The 22,733-nt window shown below is 41.9% G+C and overlaps 1 protein-coding gene across 5 annotated transcripts in view; it reads right to left on the bottom strand.

The window, feature by feature from the left end:
• CAPN6 (calpain 6) overlaps positions 1-22,733 on the bottom strand; it is a 67,471-nt gene that overhangs the window by 3,770 nt on the left and 40,968 nt on the right. For all 5 annotated transcript variants that reach the window (XM_075053891.1, XM_075053890.1, XM_075053889.1 and 2 more), the window contains 9 exons: positions 22,456-22,664; positions 21,880-22,072; positions 17,983-18,176; positions 16,173-16,250; positions 14,756-14,951; positions 11,421-11,543; positions 9,519-9,721; positions 8,729-8,850; positions 1,398-1,534 (listed from right to left, as the gene is read on the bottom strand). In XM_075053891.1, the coding sequence (XP_074909992.1) occupies positions 1,398-1,534; positions 8,729-8,850; positions 9,519-9,721; positions 11,421-11,543; positions 14,756-14,951; positions 16,173-16,250; positions 17,983-18,176; positions 21,880-22,072; positions 22,456-22,664 (1,455 nt within the window). The remainder of the gene's footprint in view (positions 1-1,397; positions 1,535-8,728; positions 8,851-9,518; positions 9,722-11,420; positions 11,544-14,755; positions 14,952-16,172; positions 16,251-17,982; positions 18,177-21,879; positions 22,073-22,455; positions 22,665-22,733) is intronic.

The raw sequence follows: 22,733 nt of genomic DNA, 5'->3' as shown, positions 1-22,733 counted from the left end.
TGTGGGAGATTCTGGATTTGCATGCTCATTTACATACACTATGCAAATAAGGAGCTAAATGCAGCTTTTTGCTTTCTAGGTCACAGCCTGCCTAGAAGAGGAATAAACATTACCTGTTTGAGCTCATCAGCAGTAAAAACCTACATGCAGTCAGCCTGTCTGTGCCACTCTGCCTGCTGGTGCTCACCTTTGCGGTGTCTTCAGTGCTCTTCCTCTGTGTTAGAGCCAGGTCCACACTGCTAGAGCATGGGACAGCAGCGGTTTTGGAGTCCTTGGTCGTGTCCTTTGTCATTACTCAGGACAGGGCTGGGCATATAGCAAGCAGCAACTGAAATGGTGTTAATAGTGGGTTTTGCTGCTAGTCTCACGTGCCAGTCTTTGTTTGGTCTGTGAAGTTCATTACTATCTAACTTTCAGTTATCCTGGAAAAGTCAAAGTGTTCGAGCTGCATACCGTAGAGAGATGGGGTGAGGTCCCGTGCGTAAATCAAATCTTTACTAAGGATTAGGCAATCCTGCACATGCCAAGAACACAGACCACATTCCATCAGCTGTTGTATCAGTTCCCTCTAGTCGATAACTACAGTCTGTGGTTTGGGGGATAACACTGCTCTCATACTCCTTCTATTTATAATATTTATAGAATATACCTATTAGTTCAGAGGATTACTGTGGCACAGGAGTACTACACACCAGTACTGCATTAGGCAGTGGAAAATCAGAAATGTAGCTCTTCTTGCAACACAGTGCTATAAAGCTATTTCAATTTCTGGCACTTATGTGCCACAGTGAATTGATTCACAGATTCGCTGTAAGATCTCCCTACGCTGATGAAGAAGACATAGTCCTTAGTATTTGTCTAATACTAAACAACTGTGTGTATCAAACTGAAATGCTGTTCCACTCTCCCAAAGTTTTCCTGGACTGCCTCATCTAAATATCAAGCTCTGTTTCTCCAGCTAGTGCGGAGGTAAAGAGTGTGGTCTAGTTGGCACAGGACTAGAATTCAAGGTAAAAAGCTTCTTAACAGTAGCCTTAGCTTTGGTTTTATTTCAAACACTGACACTGGACAACACTTAGCTTTTCTTTGTCTCTGGTTTGTCAGGTACCAAATGAGGCAAAAGGTAATTCTGTAAATTCCTTCAAAGCCTTGGAATGAAATATGCCTTCTGATCCCTAAGTGTCATCAGTTGCTGTTTTATGGAAAAGACCTAGACTAGAGAATCAGTAGAGCAGCTGAATAGATCCAGGCATAGCCCAGTAAGGGGAGCAGAGGTTCTCATACTTCTGTCCTGGGTATCAGTCATACGAATGAAGAGTTAGCACCCGTCAAGCGCAGTGATGCTGTTGTGCTCCCCTACCTGCCCTTAGCAGCCCACCCTGCATGGCTTATCTCACCTGGACAATGATAGGACTGTCGATGTTCTTTCTGTAGAAAATCACTTGTGTGTCGAAGATGGCACTGGTCGTATCGTGTTGCACAGGGGAGCGCATGTTTTGGTTCTCACACTTGATAAGCACATAGGGATCTGCTCCTAAAACACAATCAGCAGCACAACTCTTAGGACACAGAACAGCAGCTGAGACCTGCCCAGAAACCCAGCAGAAGCAATCCCCTCCTGTGCCTGGCAGCGCCAGTGCTACTGAGCATAGGAACAGGGCACCAGGGCACATCACATCCACCGCTAGCTGCCCATCACCAGCAGAGGTGAAGTACCTCATTCTTCTAACAACTGGATGCTGAGAGCTGGAAACCAAGCACGATCTGCTGTGAAACCAGCTCAGTCCTAGACTGGGATTGCGATCTTTCCACATTCCCTTGCTCTGCATCCTCCTGGCTCATCTAACAGAAAGTCTTCAAAGTGACACTTTAAGCTCCCCGACACTGCTGTAGACATGAGAGCCAAAATGCATATGTGCATATGCAATCTGATATGTAGTTCTGGGTGCCTGGGCCAATGTGGAAGGTAAAAACTGTTCGTTGTCCACAATTTCTATAGAGGGCAAGGACAGGAATTGCACAGAACTGCTTTTAGATGACTGAATGCACATCTCAGTGCCCACCTTTAGACCGCCTGGCTTGAAAGTGCTGTCTACTGTATTTTGATATGGTTATTAGTGTTAGGAGGTAGTTTTCAAGCAGCAGTTTCTGTTCCAGAAAGTAAAATATTGTCAAAATGCAAAAACATTCTGTAGGAGTGCACTGGTTTCGACAAAGTTTTCTGTGGGAAACTGTCAAAGCAAATCCTCCCCAGTTTCTCATTTCATTCCCAGGAACCTGAGACGTCTTCGGTTCTATCATTTGGATCAATGTAATTTTAAAGTTTATGTTATCACATGTTTGTTTCTATTATAGGTCCTAGTTAACGTTTTAAATTACAATTTAATCATACGTAACCCACTGAGATTATTCAACATTCTAGAAATGCTTTGTTGTTTTTACACTGAACATTTTTACTTTGTTATAAATGTTGATATTTTCTTTCCATTCCAATAGGGAGCAAGAACCAATTTGGAAACACCTGTCTTTATCCTCAAATAGAATGGAGCATTCCACTTTAAAATTAACTTTTAATTAAACACAGGCACTACCATTTTTTTTGTATTTCAACACAACTATTTCTGTCCATTCCTATTGTTAATGACAGTATATCTGTTTTTCCACACCTTGCTACTTTTTAGATATGGATTTTAAATATACCCACTGAATGTGCGTAAGTGTATGTCAGACTCGTGATCATTTCTTACACACATTTCATCACCACCTACTTCAAAATGCCACCACTGGAATGACAGCCATAAGGCAGCATAATTTTAAGGCAGCTTTCGTTTTTTAACAATTCATACCCAGGATGATTCTCCTCAAACACATCACTCATTTGCAGGAATGGATACCAACATCTCACGCAAACAAACCACGTAACAGCTACATCCAAAACAGAAGGAGCTACTTCCACTTATGAGAAAGAAACAGATTTTTCCATATGCTGCACTATGATTACACCTGGCCAGACATGCAATAGGCCCGTTACCCTGACAACATCTCACACTTTCTATAGCAGGTAGCAATGTATTGGCTTTTCTGATAGGCAATTACTTTCTGTGTCACAGAATGTGTGGTTCAGCTCTGGGGCACGGGGCCATACCATGCTGTATAATCAGTGATGGAAAAGCTCCTGCATTTGCAAAGAGATTTGGAAAATGGATCTGAATAAAATGGGGTCTTGCATGAAATGGTGTCAACTACTTTGGCCACAAAGCAAAGCAACATCTGATCATTAACAGTAATTAAGAGAGAGGGCATAAGAAGAGGTGGTGAAAGGACACAGAGCTTAAAGAGGTAACAGGCGTATCTGGTGGATGAGGGAGATGTTAATGAAGGGACTTGCTAAGTGAAAGGAAAGGGAAAGCTAACATTGGAAACAGATTCACATTCTCAGAAAGAGCTAGAAAAAGAGAGGGAGGTAGAAGAGGAACGTGAAAGGTACCTGCACAGCATGACCTCATGATGACATTGCTGAATGGTCAGTTATATTAGGAGGACTGGCTCCAATTCCAGAACAAAAGAAAGAAATGGGAGAGCTGCACATGCTGGATGAGACAAGGGATGTTCTCACCTACAGTTGGCCCAGTACTTTGCAGCTCTGGGCCTGGTTTATTTACAGTACAAAGGCAATGCAGAAATGGCTACTAATGTGGAGGAGCAACATCCTAGTATTCATCATGAGCTGGGAATGAAAATAACTGGAGCTGCTACTCTGGCAACTGCTCTGGCAGTGGAAGGACTGGGTTCAGTTCTCAGGCACACACATGACTCAAGCTATGCTTTGAACACCATACTATGTATAAACAGCTGTTTCTTCTCAGTCCTATGGCCATGCTGTTGTACTGGGAAGCTGTATGAAAGAACAGCACAAAGGAAAAAGTTGAAATTGTAAAAGCCAGAAACACTTGAACAGTAATGACATCTCTAAGGCTTAAAGAAATCTATGCACAATAGTCTAAGGCTAACTTTTTTTTTTTTTTTTTGGAGAATTGGACTGAGGATCTAACATCCACGCCCTTCAGCACTGTACCAAAACAAAAGACTTTCTAGAAAATGTTCTTGAGAAAAAGTTCTCAGAGACATTCCCTCTCTTCTCCAGCTAGACCACTCTTAGTGGTAATATGGAGAGCTATGACAAACTCAGTCACTGGAAGAAGGCATGGGCCAAACAGAGCAGACACAGTGCTGAGACACAAGCACTGCCTTGGGAATTACAACAGGTTGTTTTGCCTTTCACAGTTGATTCTTTGCTCATGTGATACCTCTTAGCTTCTCCTGTAATACAGATAACAAAAGAGAGTCTTTCCACTGGCATCAGTAAATCTTCCCCCCATCTCTACTCCTTTTTCTCTCTGCTTCCCTTCTCGTGCTTTGACTGGACATTCACCAGCTGCTTTTTGCCTTCTCCTTCCTTCTGTTTCTCAGACTGCTCCCAGGGCAACTGCCATTATAGGTACCAGATACTCTACTTACCACGTATGTCACATACCAGGGATCACAATACGTAGTTTAGAAAAGAAGTGATGAAAGGCAATTAAACATGCAAATTCAACATGAAATTTCAGTGGAAAACTTAAAAATACAAAAGATTATTTTTTTCTCAAAGATAAGCTCTTGGGAAAAGAGTGTGACAGACAGTAGCGAGAACAATTTTTAAAGCAGACTTGGGAATGAGAGACGGAAAATCTCCAAGCTCACAGTGTTGCTTCATCTTTTTGCAAACCTGCCACTGTGCTTGGCTCATAGATAGTTGGATCAACTTCAGAACAAGCTAACTCGGAGAGAGGTACTTCCAAAAGAAGCAGCCTATATGCATTCAGAATTGAGTCTGGGCCGCTAGATTCATCCACTATTGACAACAGCAAACCATCCATTATTTTTTCCAGACAGGACAATGGATCAAAGACAGCAGCAAGGAGGAGCTTTCCAATAAACATTTAAAGTAGAGATTAAACAACCTTCCTCTGGCAAGGAGCAGGGTTCTGATGACAAGCAGCTCGTGAACTAGGCCGGGTGTGCACTCGCTACGCAATCTTCATTCTCTTCCAGTTTTGTTTAAGTAGTTGCTCAGAAATTTGTGCTAAGCACAACTCTCAGATGACAGTGATGGGCTTATATGAAGATCAGTGCATTCAAGTCTAAAATCCCTCTATCCTAGTTATATCCAAAAAAAGTATCTCTGTTCAGGCTGCTTTTACTTTCTGCAACCGCATACCCCAGTGTCAGAGTATAGAGACATCCTGACGTTTTCAGGACAGTTTGTCACAGAGATGTAATGCCATGTCTCAGTTCTCAGAAGCTTCAGAATGAATCATAACCTCCTCCTTCATCATCAAGTTTTGTCTTCTCTCTATGCGAAGGGATGATAGTCACAAACCGGGCAGGTGTTGGACAAGGCGGAATACAGCTGACAGATGACAGACAGTGAGCATCAGAACAGAAGCAGCTTGAGAGCTGAGATGCTGTAGATCAGAAGGTGACGGGCAAGTCAGTAAACCCTTGTGAAATGCAGTGGGGCTAATCAGACACAGCAGCTCACATGGAAACAAGTTACCAACAACCTTTGCACCAGAAAACGAGTAACCTTTGTGTGAGTTCCTCTTAGCAGCAGGCAAGCACAACCACTTAATCTACCTATTTTCTACTTGAATAAACATATTGACTGTGCCTAACCTGAAAGGAAACCTCTACTTCTCACTCCCAATGGCAATTGCTGTGTGGCCTCTTCCCTCATCTCGCAGTATTGATTAGACAGGAGGCTGCTGTTGGCTTTTAAATCTAGTTCACATCAGGAAATGTTCCAGGAACAGCAGGTAAGGCTGGTATTTTGGTAACTGCCCATGTGGCTTTGAGGTCTAAACTCACTTCTGAGAAAGCTGGTCTTTTTCAAATGCCTGGCTGCTATTTCTCCTTGAGATAAGCATGGGAGAGTGTCCAGACGTGGATCCAGAGAAGCCAGAGAAGAGATGAGAGATGACAAGGAGTTGCATTCTTTTGCAGGAGTATTAGGAAGCAATCTTAGAATATGAGATATTTAATGTCCCTAGACACGTTACTTTCTAGTGTAAATTTACAATCCAGCCAGACAGTGTGCTTCAAGGAATTTCTATATCCACTTTTTTAATCTACCAAAACCCCCTCCAAATGTGAGAAACATGTGCCATACCCAGCTTTTTTATGTTACCAAAAATGGACCCTAGTATCAATCGGGAGCTTTGCCAAATTTCCCAGCAAGGTGCCCATAGAAAGCAGAGTGCCAGTTATGGGTGTTATCCTGGTCATTGCACAGCTTGATTTTATTTTGTAGCACAAACATCAGCAGTGCACATTTGGCTTCATGTTTTTTTTTTTTATTTACAGACTCTCCCTACTTCATTTGTCTGAAGCTGATACAAGATATGGCATTCTGCAAGACGATCTATGAACATACTCTGTGAGCTGGAGATACTTTTAGGAAAAAAGGCTAATAAAGGAAGATTCAAATGCAGATTTCACAGCAGAATTCAAGATAATGGGGAAGCTACTGAAGTGAAGTAACTCAGCTCTCCTTCAGTGCCCCCTGAATGGATGAGATTTGGAACTACAGGCTGAAAAGAGACAAAAGCTTTTACTGAAAACTTTGTGTTGATACAAAAGGAAAATATTTAAACTTTTTTGGTGAAATCTTATTCAAGGTCAAATGATAAGATTCATTTAGGTTTTGTGTTCAAATCCCCTTATGTTTTTGATGAATTTAAAAATGGCATGTTGTTTCACACAGGGAAATGGGAACACTTCAGAAAAAAATTGACAATGATGGATACTGATTTTTTTTCAGCCACTTGATGAATTCAGTTACTAATTCACAAATAGTATCACTTGACCCAATTATGCATTATTTCAGCAGATAAAGTAATCAAGCAGAAGTTTTGCTTAGGTTTAAACAGGAAATCCATGAGTCCATTTCCTACAGACAGTTCTTCCCACAATAGGTTACCTTTTCAGTTTTGTCAAGGTAATCATCAGCCCAACACTGGATGCTGAAATCAAAGTGAAAGAAGTTGCTTCAACTCAACCTGACCATATGTGGTAGTACAGGGTCCTAAAGGTATTTGGGCTATGCTGGAGTTAGAATACTTATTACACATTGGTTGTAAGTCCTATTTGTATATTCCTGAGGGTCTGTGTCACAATGCATCAAATCCCACAATGCTCTCTGAGCTCAAGCCTGGTCTTTGGCAGCTGCAGGCAATGGGTTTTAATGATCTTGTCAAGACTGTAATTGTGCTAAGGATTGTGAAATGCTAAGGGTGGAGAATTGGCTTTTATTGCTTTATGGCAGGGAATGTTAGAGAAAAGTGTTTAAGGAATTTTAAAAGCAAAAAAAAAACCCCCAAAACCCACCCTTAAAAATGAAAATGTCCTTCACGGGGCAAGAACAAGAACATGCTGCCTGTTTTCAATGCACTGCTCTACTATTCTTGTCACATACAGCCCCTTCAGTCTCACCCATCCATCCTGCCTTGCTGAGGACATGGAGCCATACTGCTTGTTTGATGAAGGTGTTTGTGGCTCCAGTTTTTCAAGAAAAGTACCAAGAAAAATTAACTGAATCAATTTTCTATATCTCTTCCCTCCAACATTCCTGTCCCCTGAAGAGACAACCAGACTTAACAGAAAGTGGCTTTCACAGCGAAAAGTACATTCAGTCACCACACAGTGCGTGCCAGGAATAACTATGAAAAGGGGACTGGAATCAAATTGTAGCCAGCTGGTGGGAGAAATTTTACAGCTGCTTTGTGAGACTGAAGATGAACTGTACTACAGGTCTAACTCTAATGCCTTCTCTACCACAAGAAGTTAATGCAACTTAGCTCCACATCTTAAAGTGAAGAGAGCTGAAGAGTTATCTGGAGCAAACAGAGATGTTTCAGGAACCTCTTTAGTCTCCAGTTCCACACTCATCGTAGTATCTCTGCTCCTTTGCTTTCTCCCTACCAACCACTCAGTGCTGGATGTGTCTACCTTTTTCTATTGCACTGGTCATGGAAAATTAAGGTCGGCAGACAGAGAGTAGGAGTAGAAAATGAGGAAGTAAATGACAACTGGACAAGTCTCCTAATTAACTGTCAACATTGTGTGCCAGAAAGACATTTTAGTGTCCTTCAGGACACTTCCTTTGACATGTAGATACACAGTCCTGTACAAGTCATTTAACCTTTCCCTGTCCTAGTTTACCCAGCTGAAGATGGTTGTTTGAAAACCATAATTTCCTCCCTGAAGTGGTATTAAGCTTGTGGTAATGAAGAACAAAGTGCTCTGAAGGCCATGAATGACATTGCTGAGGTAAGTGTAATACACTACATGAGATTGTGTGATTCAGCTGTCTCCCTGGATATTTTCCATTTAGAAAACACATAACCCTGAAAGGTGAATTTCTTACTAATCCCCACAAAAAGCCTCTCAGGAAGGTCTGACTACTACTGCCCATCTGGACCAGCATAAGTGACACATAACTCTTGCTGTTTTGCATCATCTTATTCACCTGATCTCTCCTTTTGAGCAGATTCTACAATGTGCTGAAAAAAATCCCATACATCTTCAGTTTGTTTGGGTAATTTCTGACTGCTTACATATCAAATCAGATCATCATTAGAGGACTGAAGAAGCCCCTTCCACTCTTCCAGGCTTCCTTTACACTTACCGCCTGATCTGTCTTGCTTCTGTAAACCCTCTGCAGAGTGAATTTTGATTTGGGTGACTCTGCGTGGATAGCCACAAAGAAGACTCCAACATGTCATTTTAGGCTTATCTGCCTTCAGCTCCCTGAAAAATCATAGGAAAATCAATTGAAGCAACAAATGTCAAGCAAACAATCAATAGTTGTGGAAATCTGGCATTTTCAGAACATGAGATTTGTACTCTTTCCTCATCTACCATTTTGGAAGCTTGTGGTACAGAAATGACAGACTTCAGAAATAAAAACAGAGGAAAGCAAACCAAATGTGTGTCATCCTTCACATGGCAGCAGAAGTGGCAGAAAAAAAAGATTTAAATCATGGAAAATATTATCAAAGCAAGAAAAAAATTCAGCGGGCCTGATTTCACAAAACACTAGTTTTGGCCTCGCAGACAACCACTGGTTTCAAAGGAGATTGTCAAAGAAATTAACAGTATCAACTATAACTGCAAGCACCAGTGCTCAGTGTTCTGACCTAGAACTGGAGGCAACTACGAAAGCCAAACTAAAAGGTCAAAAGACCCAAACTGAATTGTCCGCTAGGTTCCTAAGTAAAAATGTCCTGACCATGCACAAATGCCAGTAAACCTTCTGGAGATTCTTGGAGGTGACTCTGACCATCTCAAGGGCCTAGTTCTGGAGCGATATGAGCTAGTAAGTCATGGATATTTGAGGGCAACCAGGCAACCATTTCCAAGGAGGTGCAGCCAATGTGGGCAAGGGAAGATCTCATGTAGCTGTGAGTGCAACCTACCTGAGTTTTGATGGCACATCTGTGAAGAGTCTCAGGATAAACTTTGTAATGATGCCAGGATGATATGTAGTTGGGATAAGGATGTAGCGGCCTTGCTTAAGGATCCTCCTCAAGAACACAGTGCGCGTGTTGATGTACAGAGATGTGGCCACTCTCTCCTGCACAGTGAGCTTGTGTAGTCGATAGCTTCTGTTATCCTCCACCTACAGCCACAGAGCAGTACAGGGATTAATGCAAGGATGGATAGCAGAGCTAACAGGCAGGATTTTCCCTGCACATCACACAGCCTTTCAGGGGCAGAAAAGACAATGTGCAATAAAGGCAAATGGTTTGGCAAATGTTTTTTCACCCACTGAAGCTGTGGCAGAAAGAGTCCTGACAGGCAATGCAGTGCTCCAAGTGCTAGCCCACACAGGCTTCCAAGCAGCACTGTTCTGCACTTCACTGCATCAGTATATACACGTACACACCTAAGTGGTGGTGAAAGTTTGGGACTGGCAAAGACATGCATCCGCTAACAGAGACATAATGCTACTGCAGAGTTTTTAATACTTTCAGAGATGCACGCATACTCCAAGGACTCCACCCGCTGAGCTACGCTGCCGTCTTAGATGAGGCCAATTCATCTGCCTCCTTTCTCTAGCATGTAGAGACAGCATTCCACTCTTAGGTAGCTGGCTCTCAATCCAGATGCACACAGCTATATTTTCATTGCCCTTTCCTGAATATAAAAGCCACAGAATAACCATTTATGTTTTGTTCTAAGCCTTGAAGCTGTGCTTAGCTATTAACATGCTCTTCAGGGAACTGATATTTGCCACAGCACAGTTAAAATATAAACCTATTTCTTAAGCAGCTCCTGGGGGCAAAGACAGCCCTACATTCTTATCTGGTAGTTCTCTTTTGTCTTCAGATAATTTAGGCCATGGTCTTCCAAAGGCCTTTAGTCATGATAATGAGCCTGGTGGGTTAGAACACTTCTGAAACAGAAAAATTATTGAACAGAAATAAAGACAAAGCACTGATACTTTTCTGAAGGTGTGATTTTATTTTCCAAGCCTTTCCAAATTAGATATATAGGCATGAACAAGGCAAGGTAAATCATGCTACTTGCTGTAATGACACTTTTCAATGTATGTGGTTAACAGGTGATTGTCAAATGAATAGGTGTGATGCAGACGTCAGCAGCTCTGACTGTTAAAAACTGTCTGGTTTTTAGGGTAGGGCCATAGACTTAGTGTAGTCCCACTAGCTATAGCAACAGATGATAAAATAATCCTGATCCTCAGTGAAAAAGCAGATGCATAGCTGTTTCTCTTGCTTTCCTCCTCCTTTCAGTTCGTATGTTTTAATTTTACTCAATTTGCCCTGGGAGTGCAATTAAATTACTGTTTGTGATCCCTTTGGTTCCTTTTCACATATGCTCATTTCCTACTCACTAGTCCAGCTTTTGAAAACACTCTTCACTTTTTTTCCTAAGTGGCAAAAGAAAACCAGCAGACTTTTCAAACTCATTCACTTGGCTGCATTTGCTGATGAAGTGGAGGCAGGAGACTCCATTGAGGAGGAGTAAAAAACCCTCTATGTTTCAAGCATTAATATTTTTTTGTCTTTCTCTTCAAAGCTTGGGGTAGGAAAAGCACTTAAAATTCTTTTGCAATAGAGAAAAATGACTTATGTTCCTTTAGTTCAAATAGAGTTTGAATTGAACTAAATCCAATTTAGTTCAAATAGTCTGTCTAATGTCAGCTCTGGTGACTGAGTGCAGTACACATACAAAGCTCATGTTGAGAGGAAAGCCAGACCATTATAATCATGCCTCTATCTGCCAGAGATCTCATTGCCAGGATGAAGCAGGACTGCTGAACAAACTCTGAACCAGGAGTGCAAGTGACTGCCTACCTTGAATATTTCAAAGCCAATTGGGATGCTGTCTCCTTTCCCTTCTTTTTTGTATTTGCGGCGATCTTCCTGTTGTAATGAGACCAACACTTTGTCCTCAGTCTTCTTAACATCAAAGATGTACTAGTAGAAGAGAGATGAGGGTAAGCTGTTAGTAATACCTTAGGATACTGAGGATAATGCCATCACCAAGGAAATACATGCATACAAAGGAGGCAAGTAAAAATGCATTTGGGGGTGGGAGGAGGAGTTCTCCGTATAACAGACATTCCCAGCAATTCAGAGCTGCAAATTAATGCTAATAATAAGGATCTTTAAACCAGAAGTATCAGAGACACTGAAACAGGTAATTCACATAAAGGACAGTGTGGGACAGTATTACAGAATAACTGTTGAGGCAGCAGAAGAGAACATCTCCTCTGAAAGCAAAAGACAAAAGTTTAAGTTTTATTTATATACATAAACCAGGAGGGAGACAAAAAAATTAAACCAACAGACTCCAGATGAGGTCTTTGATAATTTTGGATTATTCTTTTAACTTGAATGTCTAAACAGGGCTTGTAAATTTCAAACATCTTTATATAGGGCCTGCAAATGAAGGAATATTCCAAATCTTAGTTAAAAAAAACCCAAACCCACAACTCCATTCTGCACCTACATTTTCTATTTAATATAAGAATGACAGGAATGCTAATTTTGGGCTTTCTCAGTTTTCCTGAAAGTCTTAGGGATACCCAGTAAAAAGGGCTAAGAAGGACTCCTGCATCTTTAACATGCAAATCTTTTATCCAAACTGTTTAAAGTAAACTTGAATCAACTTGGGTTTAAGACCAATCAAAGAAAATTACTTCAAGTTTAAGCAGCAGTTCCCATCTCAATAAATCAGACTTGAATTACTTATTAAGTATCACTACCAGACCAGTTCACGAGTAAGTATGTACCCTTTCAGTAGACAAAACAGGTCAGATAGGTGTTTCTTTATACAACAAAGAATTAAATACTCCAATCTGTTTGCTATTTGAGACTCCTTGAAATTTTGTTTCTTTTGTGCATACAGAGGGCAAATTTGAGTTCTCAGAACCAGTAGAGGGGAACAGGACACTATTTATGCCAAGTTTAGACAGATGCTGTATTCTTCCATCCTCAAAGACCTTTAAATGTGAAGCAAACAAATAAAAGCCTAAAACTGCAGTGGTGCACAGCTGGGTTCTATGTGCACCACATGTTCTGATTTAAGCCAAAATTCTCTGACGGCGTGGAGAGGAATATCATTAGTGGTTCAATTCCCCCCTCCCTTCTTCAAGAGCTGCTAAAAAGTAAATCCTCATTGAGATTTGCTCTGAGGTAGATACTGAGATTGCCTTGGTTACTGTTGTGGAACGATCCTGTGTAATGATTTCACATCCCTCTGCGGTTAGAGCTCTGCAGAATAAGGCACCATCCCATTTCTCATCCCTGACCCTCACTGTCTCAGGCGGTGTCACACCCACATGGAGGAAACACCAACCTCTAGCAAAGTTTGCTGAAGCACAACAGTATTGGAAAGAAAATCAATACCTTCCCAAGCCTCTAGGCTTCATTAGTTGTTCACAGTATTTACGGTCCAGATTGGCCTCCTACAGAACTACTGCTTGCTATTCTGGGCTGGCTGGGCTTTGGTACAATTTCAATGCTTTGTACTGTTATTTGTGTGCTATATCAACATTGCGGCAGCATGGGATCCTGAAGAGAGTCCTAGTGGTTGTAAAGAGCCTCTGCAGAGAGACTCTAAAAAGTGAGATATAAATATGCAGCAACACCTAGTAAGGCACATTTTCATTCTGGTCCCTGTTGAATCATATGCAGTCTTACCTTGTCAGATAGCCTAGAGTGTTCCAGGGGAAATGGAGGTGTGGAAGGGGAACTGTGAGAGTGCAAGAGAGCTCTCTTTGATAAGAGGTATGCAACTGTGATGATCTTTGACCTGATGACATTTCAGCTGTCCTAATGGGTAACAATCTGGAAATCAGCAGGTGGCTGTAGGAATACATTTATACTTGGCTTAAATTCCCTTATTTTAAAGGGACTGGAAGTGTCACAATCCCTCTCTGTACAGATAAACTTCACAGGAGGCCTCAGTGTCAGGCATTTCACTCAGGGAGGAGAGAGAGAGATTATCTCTAGACTATGGTAGTATGTGCCACAGCAATTTATAACAGCCCTAAGCTAACATAAATGTGTTCCAGTGCTGCTATTAAGAGCCTTTTAATCAACTAGCCTAGAGATAAAGCTGGAATAAATAGAACTTCCATTGCAGCAGGCATTGCACTCAACCGTAACGTGTATATTTTGTTCTCTGTGACAGCTAAACAGTTACAAATGAGACCCAGACAAGCACTTGGAATACATCCAGAATCATATAGGGGAATATCTGAATAAAATCACCCCCTGGAAATGGGGCACTAACAGAAGACAGAGCAGTGAACAACTGCTTCTCCATCTATACCTGTATGATAGGATGAGCTGGGAGTTTGAGATTCACTCCTAGTCGGAAGAGCAAAGGCTGCATTTCTCCAATATCCTCCTATGAAAATTGAAGGGTGCAGACAGAAACCTCCCATACAAGTGCAGAGACGCAGACACAAGAACATCTTTAATTAATCTAAAGTATGTGGTGAATTACAAAAGAACAGAAAGGTCAATTTTCAAAGTAATAACTGAAGTAGTAGGTGCCCAGATCTCATTGACAGCAATGGAAGTTTTATGCCTGAATTTGCATGCACTGGGATGAAAACGTACAACACTGAGAAGGGCAGGAAGGTGAGAAATGAAGTAAGAATGGATGAACAGATAAACTGAATAGCTTGAAAGTTACCAGGTAGGATGAGACAAGGAAAATTCTGTAATGCTGATGAGAGGGTGAGCTTGGGGAAGAGACTAGATACTTTCAGAATCTTACATTAATGCAAAATTGATACTAACAAAATACAGTGGACCAAAACTTCAGGTTGTTTAAAGGTGTGAAGTGAATGGAGTTCTGTCATTAGGAAATCAGACTTGCTCCCTTACTACAACTGGGCAACGGAAAGAAGTCCAGGCAGGACTTCAGTAATCCTGGTGTGTCTGACTCATCAGCCCCAAACATGATCAGTCCTAAACAAATATCTAAACTCTTCTGAGAGATTTCACAGAAATCCCTGAAACAGGCAGTGAACCAGCATACTCCCAGAGGACAGACACTGGCAATGATATTTCTGTCAAGTAGTCACTGCCAACTCATAAATAGGGTGGATACTTCAGAAGCCCTAGCTAAAGTGGATACACTTCAATGCCTCACAAAATACAGGGATTCCCACCTGGGGATTCTGAAGGAAGGTCTCTTTGTTATCAAAGCATCCACCAGAGCGATTTAGCAGGGGCTCTGAATTCTTTGTCCAAGCCCCACGCATCATTTTCTTCTCCCAGGTCTTGTGGATACTGAAGTAGGAGGTATTCACAATCCGGCAGATGTCCACATCAGTGAAATTCTTACACCAGTCCTCAAACGTCATCCTATTCCATAAGACACCAGGAAAGTAATGGTTTATTTAAAAATAAACAGTGATACTCACGTAAAGAGCCAAAATAACACATGAAATCTTCCAGTAATTTAAAAGGAGGCATTGCTCAGCTGTCCAGAGGACAAGTTGATTCATTGGAACGCTCTCTATGTGGAAATACTTGTGAAGCCACAATCGCACTATCTTAGAACTTAATTTAGAGAATATCACCTCAGTGTGTTTGGTCAGCTCTGGATTTGCTCCATTGCAGCACCTAAGCCTAAAGGATAGGTTGTATCTACCAGGCTGGATTTGATAACATGTATTTTGCAAAGGCAAAGGAGATTACCTGCAACCAAAGCACTATCTCATTATTATGGTCCTTATTGGTACATCTGTCCCTGAGCACAACTCAAACCTCTCTACTATGGACATAGCTTTTATTTAGTACCAATCTCAATGCTATAACCTGTGCCTGCTAAAGTGACAGACTGGATTGCAGAGCAGTTAAAAAATGTTCAGCTCCTCTAACAGCTTGGTATCTCTGAACTACCATCATGTCCTGGCTTATTAATGGCCCAGAACCAAACCCTACAGCTGGCTTCCAGTTGCCAGTTCTGACAAAGCCAAGCAAATAGAAGTCTTCATATAAGCCCTACCAGCAGATCTGATTCCATATTGATGATCTACTGAAGAACTTGCTGGACTGCCTCGGGGTATCTAAGCTTTAAGCAGAGTCAAAATTATTAGAGTTCTGGAGATTCTGTAGAGAATGTACACTTCTCATGCCCATGCTGGAAAACACCGACAAGTATCAAAATTCATTGGCTGCAATTGTATTTACAGACACCTCAGCCGTGGTTGACCTAGAAATCCTACAGATAGGCACAGTAGTCAGTAAGCAGGACTGACAGTGTGTTCAATATTTGGCATTCTGTCATGTCAACCAGCACATGTGTTGTCTTGGATTCTGAGTGAATGTCCTAAATATAGGTAATAGATTTTGAGGGTGTTTGAAATGTATTTACTAAGAGCTAGTAATTTTGTTCTACTAATCTATTTTTTCTGTTCTTCTCTGGCACCCTTGAGAGTTTAAAAGAAAAAGACCTTGTGCCAGGACTGGATAATCTTATCCATTTGGGCAACTTGTTTTCGAAGCTGTTAAATGGCAGAATTAATGACAATTACTCAGTGTAGCCAGCATCTCCAAACCCTTCACATGACTCCCACTCACCAGAACTCTCCATCATTCTCAAGAGTGAGTCCCAAGCTCTTACATTCTGAACTGCTGACTTTCTTCCACTCCTCAGAACTAAAAGGCAAAAAAAAAAAAAAAAAAGGGGGGGGGACACCCAACAAAGATGATTAATAAATTAAACACTCTCACCTGGAAAAAAAAATTGCAAGTAAAATTCTCTCATGGTACCTTGTTATAAAGGTAACATTGGAGTACTGAAAGGACAGATGATATCCAGGAAGAAAGCGTGAGGCTTACAGGAGGAGTTTTAAAACATTAATGGATTTGAAAGCTACTAAAAAAGAAAGAGATGAATGGGAAATTGCCACAGCTAGAGCAGAACTTTATTGATTTCCTTTGTTACACCCTCTCTCAGGACACTTAAACAGCTGGTTTGGAAGGTCATATGAGATTGACTCCATTCCCTGAAGGCCCGTCAAAAGAAACCTGGTTTTCCTCCTCAGGACCTTATTGAACATTTCACTTAGACCAGAGTATTCTCTCCATCTTTCAATCTCCTTAAATAAAACAGGCCTGAGGTCTGAGATTTCCCCAGAGAGCCTTTGAGAAGAAACTGTTGCAGCAGGAGCCTAGTGTCCAGTTTCCAGAGTAACACTGCACTGCATAGACACTTCATTGCCCGCATTAGCATAGAGCTTACGTGCTCTGCATTGTCCCCTGGAGGACCCTGCCTCTTTCCACTGACTGCAGGGGAGCACAGGATCCGAAATGCAAGTAGTCTGGTGCTTAAATCAGACAACATGACAGAAGACAGCATGAGCCCCTTCCCTAATGTGTTACATTAGATGAACAGAGCCACAATTCCTCACTCCCTTTCCAAAAGTACTTGGAGGATATAGTTGAACATGGTTGGCAGGAAGGAAGGGAGGTTGCTTGCCAAAACAGACATTTTCTTAACCTATTTGGAAATTCTGAATTTAATTCTGTTAGGCCAAAAACCATGGGCCAGCCTCAGACTCCTCAGCACTTCTACTGGAATGAGTGCCAGCTGTGCCAATGCAAGCGCTTGTGGGGAACCACAAGGGCTTAAGTTAAACAAGACACAGTAGCTCTTCTGCACATTCTTTGCACTTCACCTGAACCAAACTCTTTGAAAGTAATAGATTTTTGCTAACTGAAGTATGGAGGATAAGAAGTTAATATGCTGTTGTTAAGAACATTACATTATTAAATGCTAACAGTGGCTAGTAAGCAGTGTTGAATAACATCCTAGTTAAATGTTTTTCATGTGTCAATTGCCAGTGATGGAATACATCCCCTCCAGCAATCATTTCTGTCTCTGTACAGGTGCCTGCTAAGCTCATGGTCCACATTAAAATTAATTAGAAAATAATTCAAGAAATCACAAATGTGGCAATTTTACAGTGTTTTTCACCAGTCACTTACATTATCCAAGAATAAAAGACTTATACCATCCCCAGCAGCTAGCAATTGCAGATGAGAAACTGAGTCACAGACAGACTCACTGGTGAAGCTGGGAACAAATGTCATGTTCTTGACTCATCACCTTAATCGTAGGCTATTTTCCTGCTCATGCTCCAGTGTGCCAGAACAATGATGTATACAGTAAACTAAGGTCCAGGAAGCCATAACCTCCTGGCTCCTCCAGGATGTGTTCATTTGCTCAGAGAATTCTATACTTGGGAAGAGATGGCACAACGGTTCAGCCATCGCTGAGTATTGCAGACTGACATTGTGTCTCAACAGTGTTTAACCATGCATCTAACATCCAGTGGCCCTAATCACAGTTTCATTGATCCTTTCACACAGGATTTACAGCACTTACTTGTCACTCCAGGCACCGTTCCACTCTCTTTTTCCCCAGGGATTCCTCAGCCTGATCATGAACAACTTTTCTGCCTTAAAAGAGAACATGAGCCTTTCTCCAAGGCGCAGCTTCCGAACTGCAGTCACTGAGTAGGCATGGCCGATGACAAGACCCATCTCTGTCTCCATTTCATTGGTACTGCCAGAGGAAGCCTTTAGCACCAAGAATGACAATTAAAAAAAAGAACTCGCATCGTTGAGGGACCTGACAGCTACTCATTCAACGGGACGCCTTAGTTTCTTTCACAGAGCTATACGTCCCCTTCCCAAGTGATTTGACTATGCAGGGAAACAACAGCACTGGGGCTCAAAACTAGTGGCTCACTAGTCTGGTCTTTTGCATGATACTGCCAGACAAGTCCTAGCAGACAGAATCGCAGAATTTAGGAGAATACTGCCTGCTACAGACATTCTGTCTCCTCCTGGCCTCAGAGAGTTAAAGACTGGGCTGATGGACAACCTTTATCGGCCCTTCCAAAATCTTGCCATCATTACAAAATGGCTCTTCTGGATATTGATGACTGTGCTCAGACATAGCACTGTCTGGTGGTGTCCTCGGCTGGACATTTTGTAGGGCCTAAGGATTTAGCCAGTGAGTCCATTGCCTGTTTCTGTGTTGGGGTAAATTTGATACACAGAAGAACTACTGGCAGTGGGTAAAAATAGAGGGCACAAGGCAAGAAAACTTTCTAGACATTTGTCAAACCTGTCCTGTACCTCACTCGTGACCTGGCAGGTCTCTCTTATGTGGTAACTGGCAGATCTCCAGGCTGTCTTAGGAACTGGGTTTGCTCCTCATAGACTTCACATAAGAAGCCTAATTTCCAGCAGTGATCAGGCAGTAAACCGTCCTGCTGGATGACCTAGGCCTGATCAGATGCTGATCTAAGAATACATAAAAATTGTCAAGCTCTGAAAAAGATCACAATTTCATTTAATGCATCCAGATCAAAATCTCCAAAGTACATCTAAAACCAAAAAGGCAGTATCATATGAAGATGCTAGAGTTGCTTTGAATGACTGGCCCTTTACAAAGCAAGTACAATGCTGGTTCTAAGCAACATGTACCAGGCAGGACAGTGGAAAAAGTAAAGCTGTGCCAGTGCTACAACCCTTCTTCTGAGCCAGAAGCAATCCAAATGGTCGTGCCTCCAGATTCATCACACCCTTGCTAGAGCCAGGGCATCTTTGCACTGAGCCATATCCAGAGTCTCTCTCACCTATATTGGGCTGTAACCCATTGGGCCTTAAGACTCTCACTCCCTTGGACAGCAAGGAAGGAAGATTTGACTCAGTGCAGATCCTTGCATGTAAACTTGTAATAACCTAATTAAGAGCTCAATGATCAAGCAAGCCTTTGCTCTGGTGGAGAGAGATGGACTTATTAAGAGTTATGAAACGCACATAGTACTTTCTCAGATATTTTTACCCATTTCAAAACTTCTTGGGTCTAAAAAGACAGGGTCCTTCTCCTAAGGCAGGTGTTGCATTGATACAACAGTGTTCAGTCCCCAAAGATAAGAAATCGGGGGGGGGGGGTGGGGGGAGGAAAAGAGAAATTTATATCAAATTGGAATTGACAGATGGTCTGGCAACTGTGAGATTCTTGCCAAGACCTCTTTGCCTTTCACCAACAACAGCTCCTAAAGAATCAGCTCATGTTACAACAAGACTGGCTGACATTTCCAATGGGTTTGGGCTTTCCCCAGTGTAACACTTTCACTTGCATTTTTCACAACTAAAAGCAAACAAGAGTCCTTGACAGCATGGGAGTCTGTAACCTCTCCTGCTGCTTTTATTGTCCCCCAGGCTTTTCTCATTGCTGGGCTGCCTTTCCCACCTCATTCTGAAGGCATTTATTTAAATGAGATATTTAAACATCTACTGTCTGTTCAAATTTCTAAATGGTCAAGGTCAGGGCTATTTTGTAATCCAAGGAAAATGATGACATGTTTGTAAGTCAGCAGTGAAGCCACTTGAGTATTAAATATTCTATACCTTACAAGCTTCACTGTGTATATAATACATCTATCAAAAAGTGTTAAATGCAGACGAGTCAAGCCAAACCAGTAGGAACAGCCCCTGTATAATCAATGTTTCGAAGCATCTGCGTTTGACAGGCAGAAATGCAATGCCAGGAAGAAGTGAAGGCATTACAACTCTTTAATTAATTGCTTTTTAAGATACAACTCCCTGTACTTAGCCTATCTCCTCAACAGATCCACATTAAGGAACTGAACTGCCTTAGCATTTGGGAGCAACCTATTATCCCTGAAACAATGTTTACAACAACAATTCACACCAGGAAGTCTGGTCTGTCAGCCTGGTCTCAGCAAACCAGATGGAACTCTTCCTAAATAAAAATTCAGAGCTTGTGAAAAAGGTAAAACAAACACAAAAGACCTAGAAGAATTTATTTCTGAGCTGTTGCCTGATGCTGCTGGGAGGGATAGTTCAGGATTCCTGTTCTGTCTCAGCTGAGTTCTCAGGTTCAAATTAATCTCCATGGCACTGGTGCAGGGCAGGGCATGGCCAGAGCCAGTTAAACAGATAATGTTCTCAGGCGTCTCCAGACATGGCTGATTTTCTGTTGTTCTAGACAACTGCACAACTACCATGACACTTGCAAGAATTTCTGAATGAACCAACACTTGGGGGTCCACCAGTTTAAAGTACATGTGTGAAACAGCCAGATGCTACAGTAATACAATCTTCATTTCACAGACAGGGAAATTAAAGCAAAGCATTTAAGTGATTTAGCTAAGTCCACATGAGATTAGCCTTAGCTGAAGTCTTAAATTGGAAGCAGAGGGCATGGGAGTAAGATGCTGAAGTGCACCTAGATGCCAACCCTGCAATTTCTAGAGAATGACCCCTTTCCTGCAGGCTGCACTTTAAAAATCATTTAAAAGCAATCTTTTAGGAAATATTCAGGTGCCATGGCAGTTTGTTAGCCCTCCATGTGCAGTAACAGCTCCAGACAATGCAAGAATTTCACTGCTACCCAGTCATGGCCTGGCATTGCAGACTTCGGTAGAAAGCAAGCTAAGCCTAGTTGTCACTGGTTTCCCTCCTGTGGCAAGGGGCTGTGCAAGGCCCTTGTCTGCCCGTGGTTTGTGAAGTATATAGCACCCTTTGGGAGCTGCTACTTTTCTGCATTCTAGCACCTCAAATGAACGGAGCGAGGTAAAGCTGCCACAGAAGGCAACCCTCTATCACCCTTGGGGAAGCCGTCCCCTCTCTACTGACTCAGGGAACTTCAGGGTCATGGCCTCCTAATGTAGGCACCCGAGTTAGCTGCCTCACATTAGCCAGCGTAGGCAAGTTTTGCTGGTTAATTCTAATGGGGAGTCTTACTAACAAAGAGTACTACCTGAATAACCAAGTGAGCTCAGCCTTTCAGCTCAGCTCCGGTGTTACACTGGCAAGAGGACTGCATCATCACAACCAAAGTCAAGAAGTCTCAGCGGCTCAGCGCCAGCAGAATGGTTTTCTGTAAACAGATTTCCCTAAGAAATACAGAAATCGAATGCTGCCATCTGGCCTGTAAATTAGGACATTCTAGGTGGATTAACCTCAGGTCAAAACACAACTGTGACCATTCAGAACGAATAGCATTTCAGATCTGCAGTAAAGTGGCAGGACAAACGGCTTTGGAGTTTGGTGATTGTATTTAGTAGCTCATGGAGTTGTACTTGGCTGACAGTGCTGCCAACTTGCTAGCCTTTTCCATACAAAGCTTTTCCAAAGCATACAAATGAAGGACATACTCAATATACTTATACTCATAATGGTATTTTTTCCAGATTTTTTTTTCATTTAAATTAACTCTTGAAATCCATCTCTCTATACATACCGTAATGTAACAGCTGATCAACCCGCCTCTTTTATGCACTTTCAGCAAGTCTTCAAACAGCTTTATCTGCTCAGAAATAATCTCACCATATTTGCCCTGTACCAAATCAATAGATTCTGCCACTGCTCCAGTGAAATCCACAATTGCATCTGCAGCGCTGCCTCCATCTAGGGATTCGTAAGATCCAGCCAGCCTGGAGGTAACATAGAACATTCTCAGTTACCAAGTGGCTGTTAGAAGTGGTCTAATTTGGCTTAAATGTAGGTAATATATTTGTGTTTCACCAAGAAAAAACCAAAACCTAACAAAACAAAACAGCAGATTGCAGGTAAACCTTTGCTGGGTTTCTAGGAAAGGAGTGTAACGATCCTTAAGGCTTTAGACTGCTGAAGTAGAGTACCTTGCACTCTTTTATGATTCAACTCCTCCATGCAGGTTAAAGGAGGATTGTTCAATCTTTTTTAGGTTCTCTACTAGCAGCAAACCTAAAACCTATGGAAAGTATGATAGAGTTGAAAGACAAAACAAACAGATGGACAGCACTAATGACTAAAAGGACAATGAACCATCTCATACTTTGCATAAGCTTTCTCCAGTAATGCACTCCAGAATTCATTTTTCACATTGGAATGGCAGTAGATCAACTCCCCATCCATTGTTGGCAGCAGGTCATCAACAACCACCTCTGTCCACTCTCCAAAGCACCAGAAACGGAAACGGAAAATCCCAGCATATTTCTCTGGGTTTTTAGGGTCCCATTCTTGTTCGTTAAAGTCTGGAATCACCTGAGAAACCATGAAAGGAAAAGTTCACCAAATGCACTATATTAAACTTTATTCAGAGGGCAGACTGCC

Source organism: Buteo buteo, chromosome 22, assembly GCF_964188355.1.
Source record: "Buteo buteo chromosome 22, bButBut1.hap1.1, whole genome shotgun sequence".
Taxonomy (NCBI): domain Eukaryota; kingdom Metazoa; phylum Chordata; class Aves; order Accipitriformes; family Accipitridae; genus Buteo; species Buteo buteo.
Note: the sequence above shows the minus strand (reverse complement) of the source record. Positions and strands in the feature narration are given on the sequence as shown.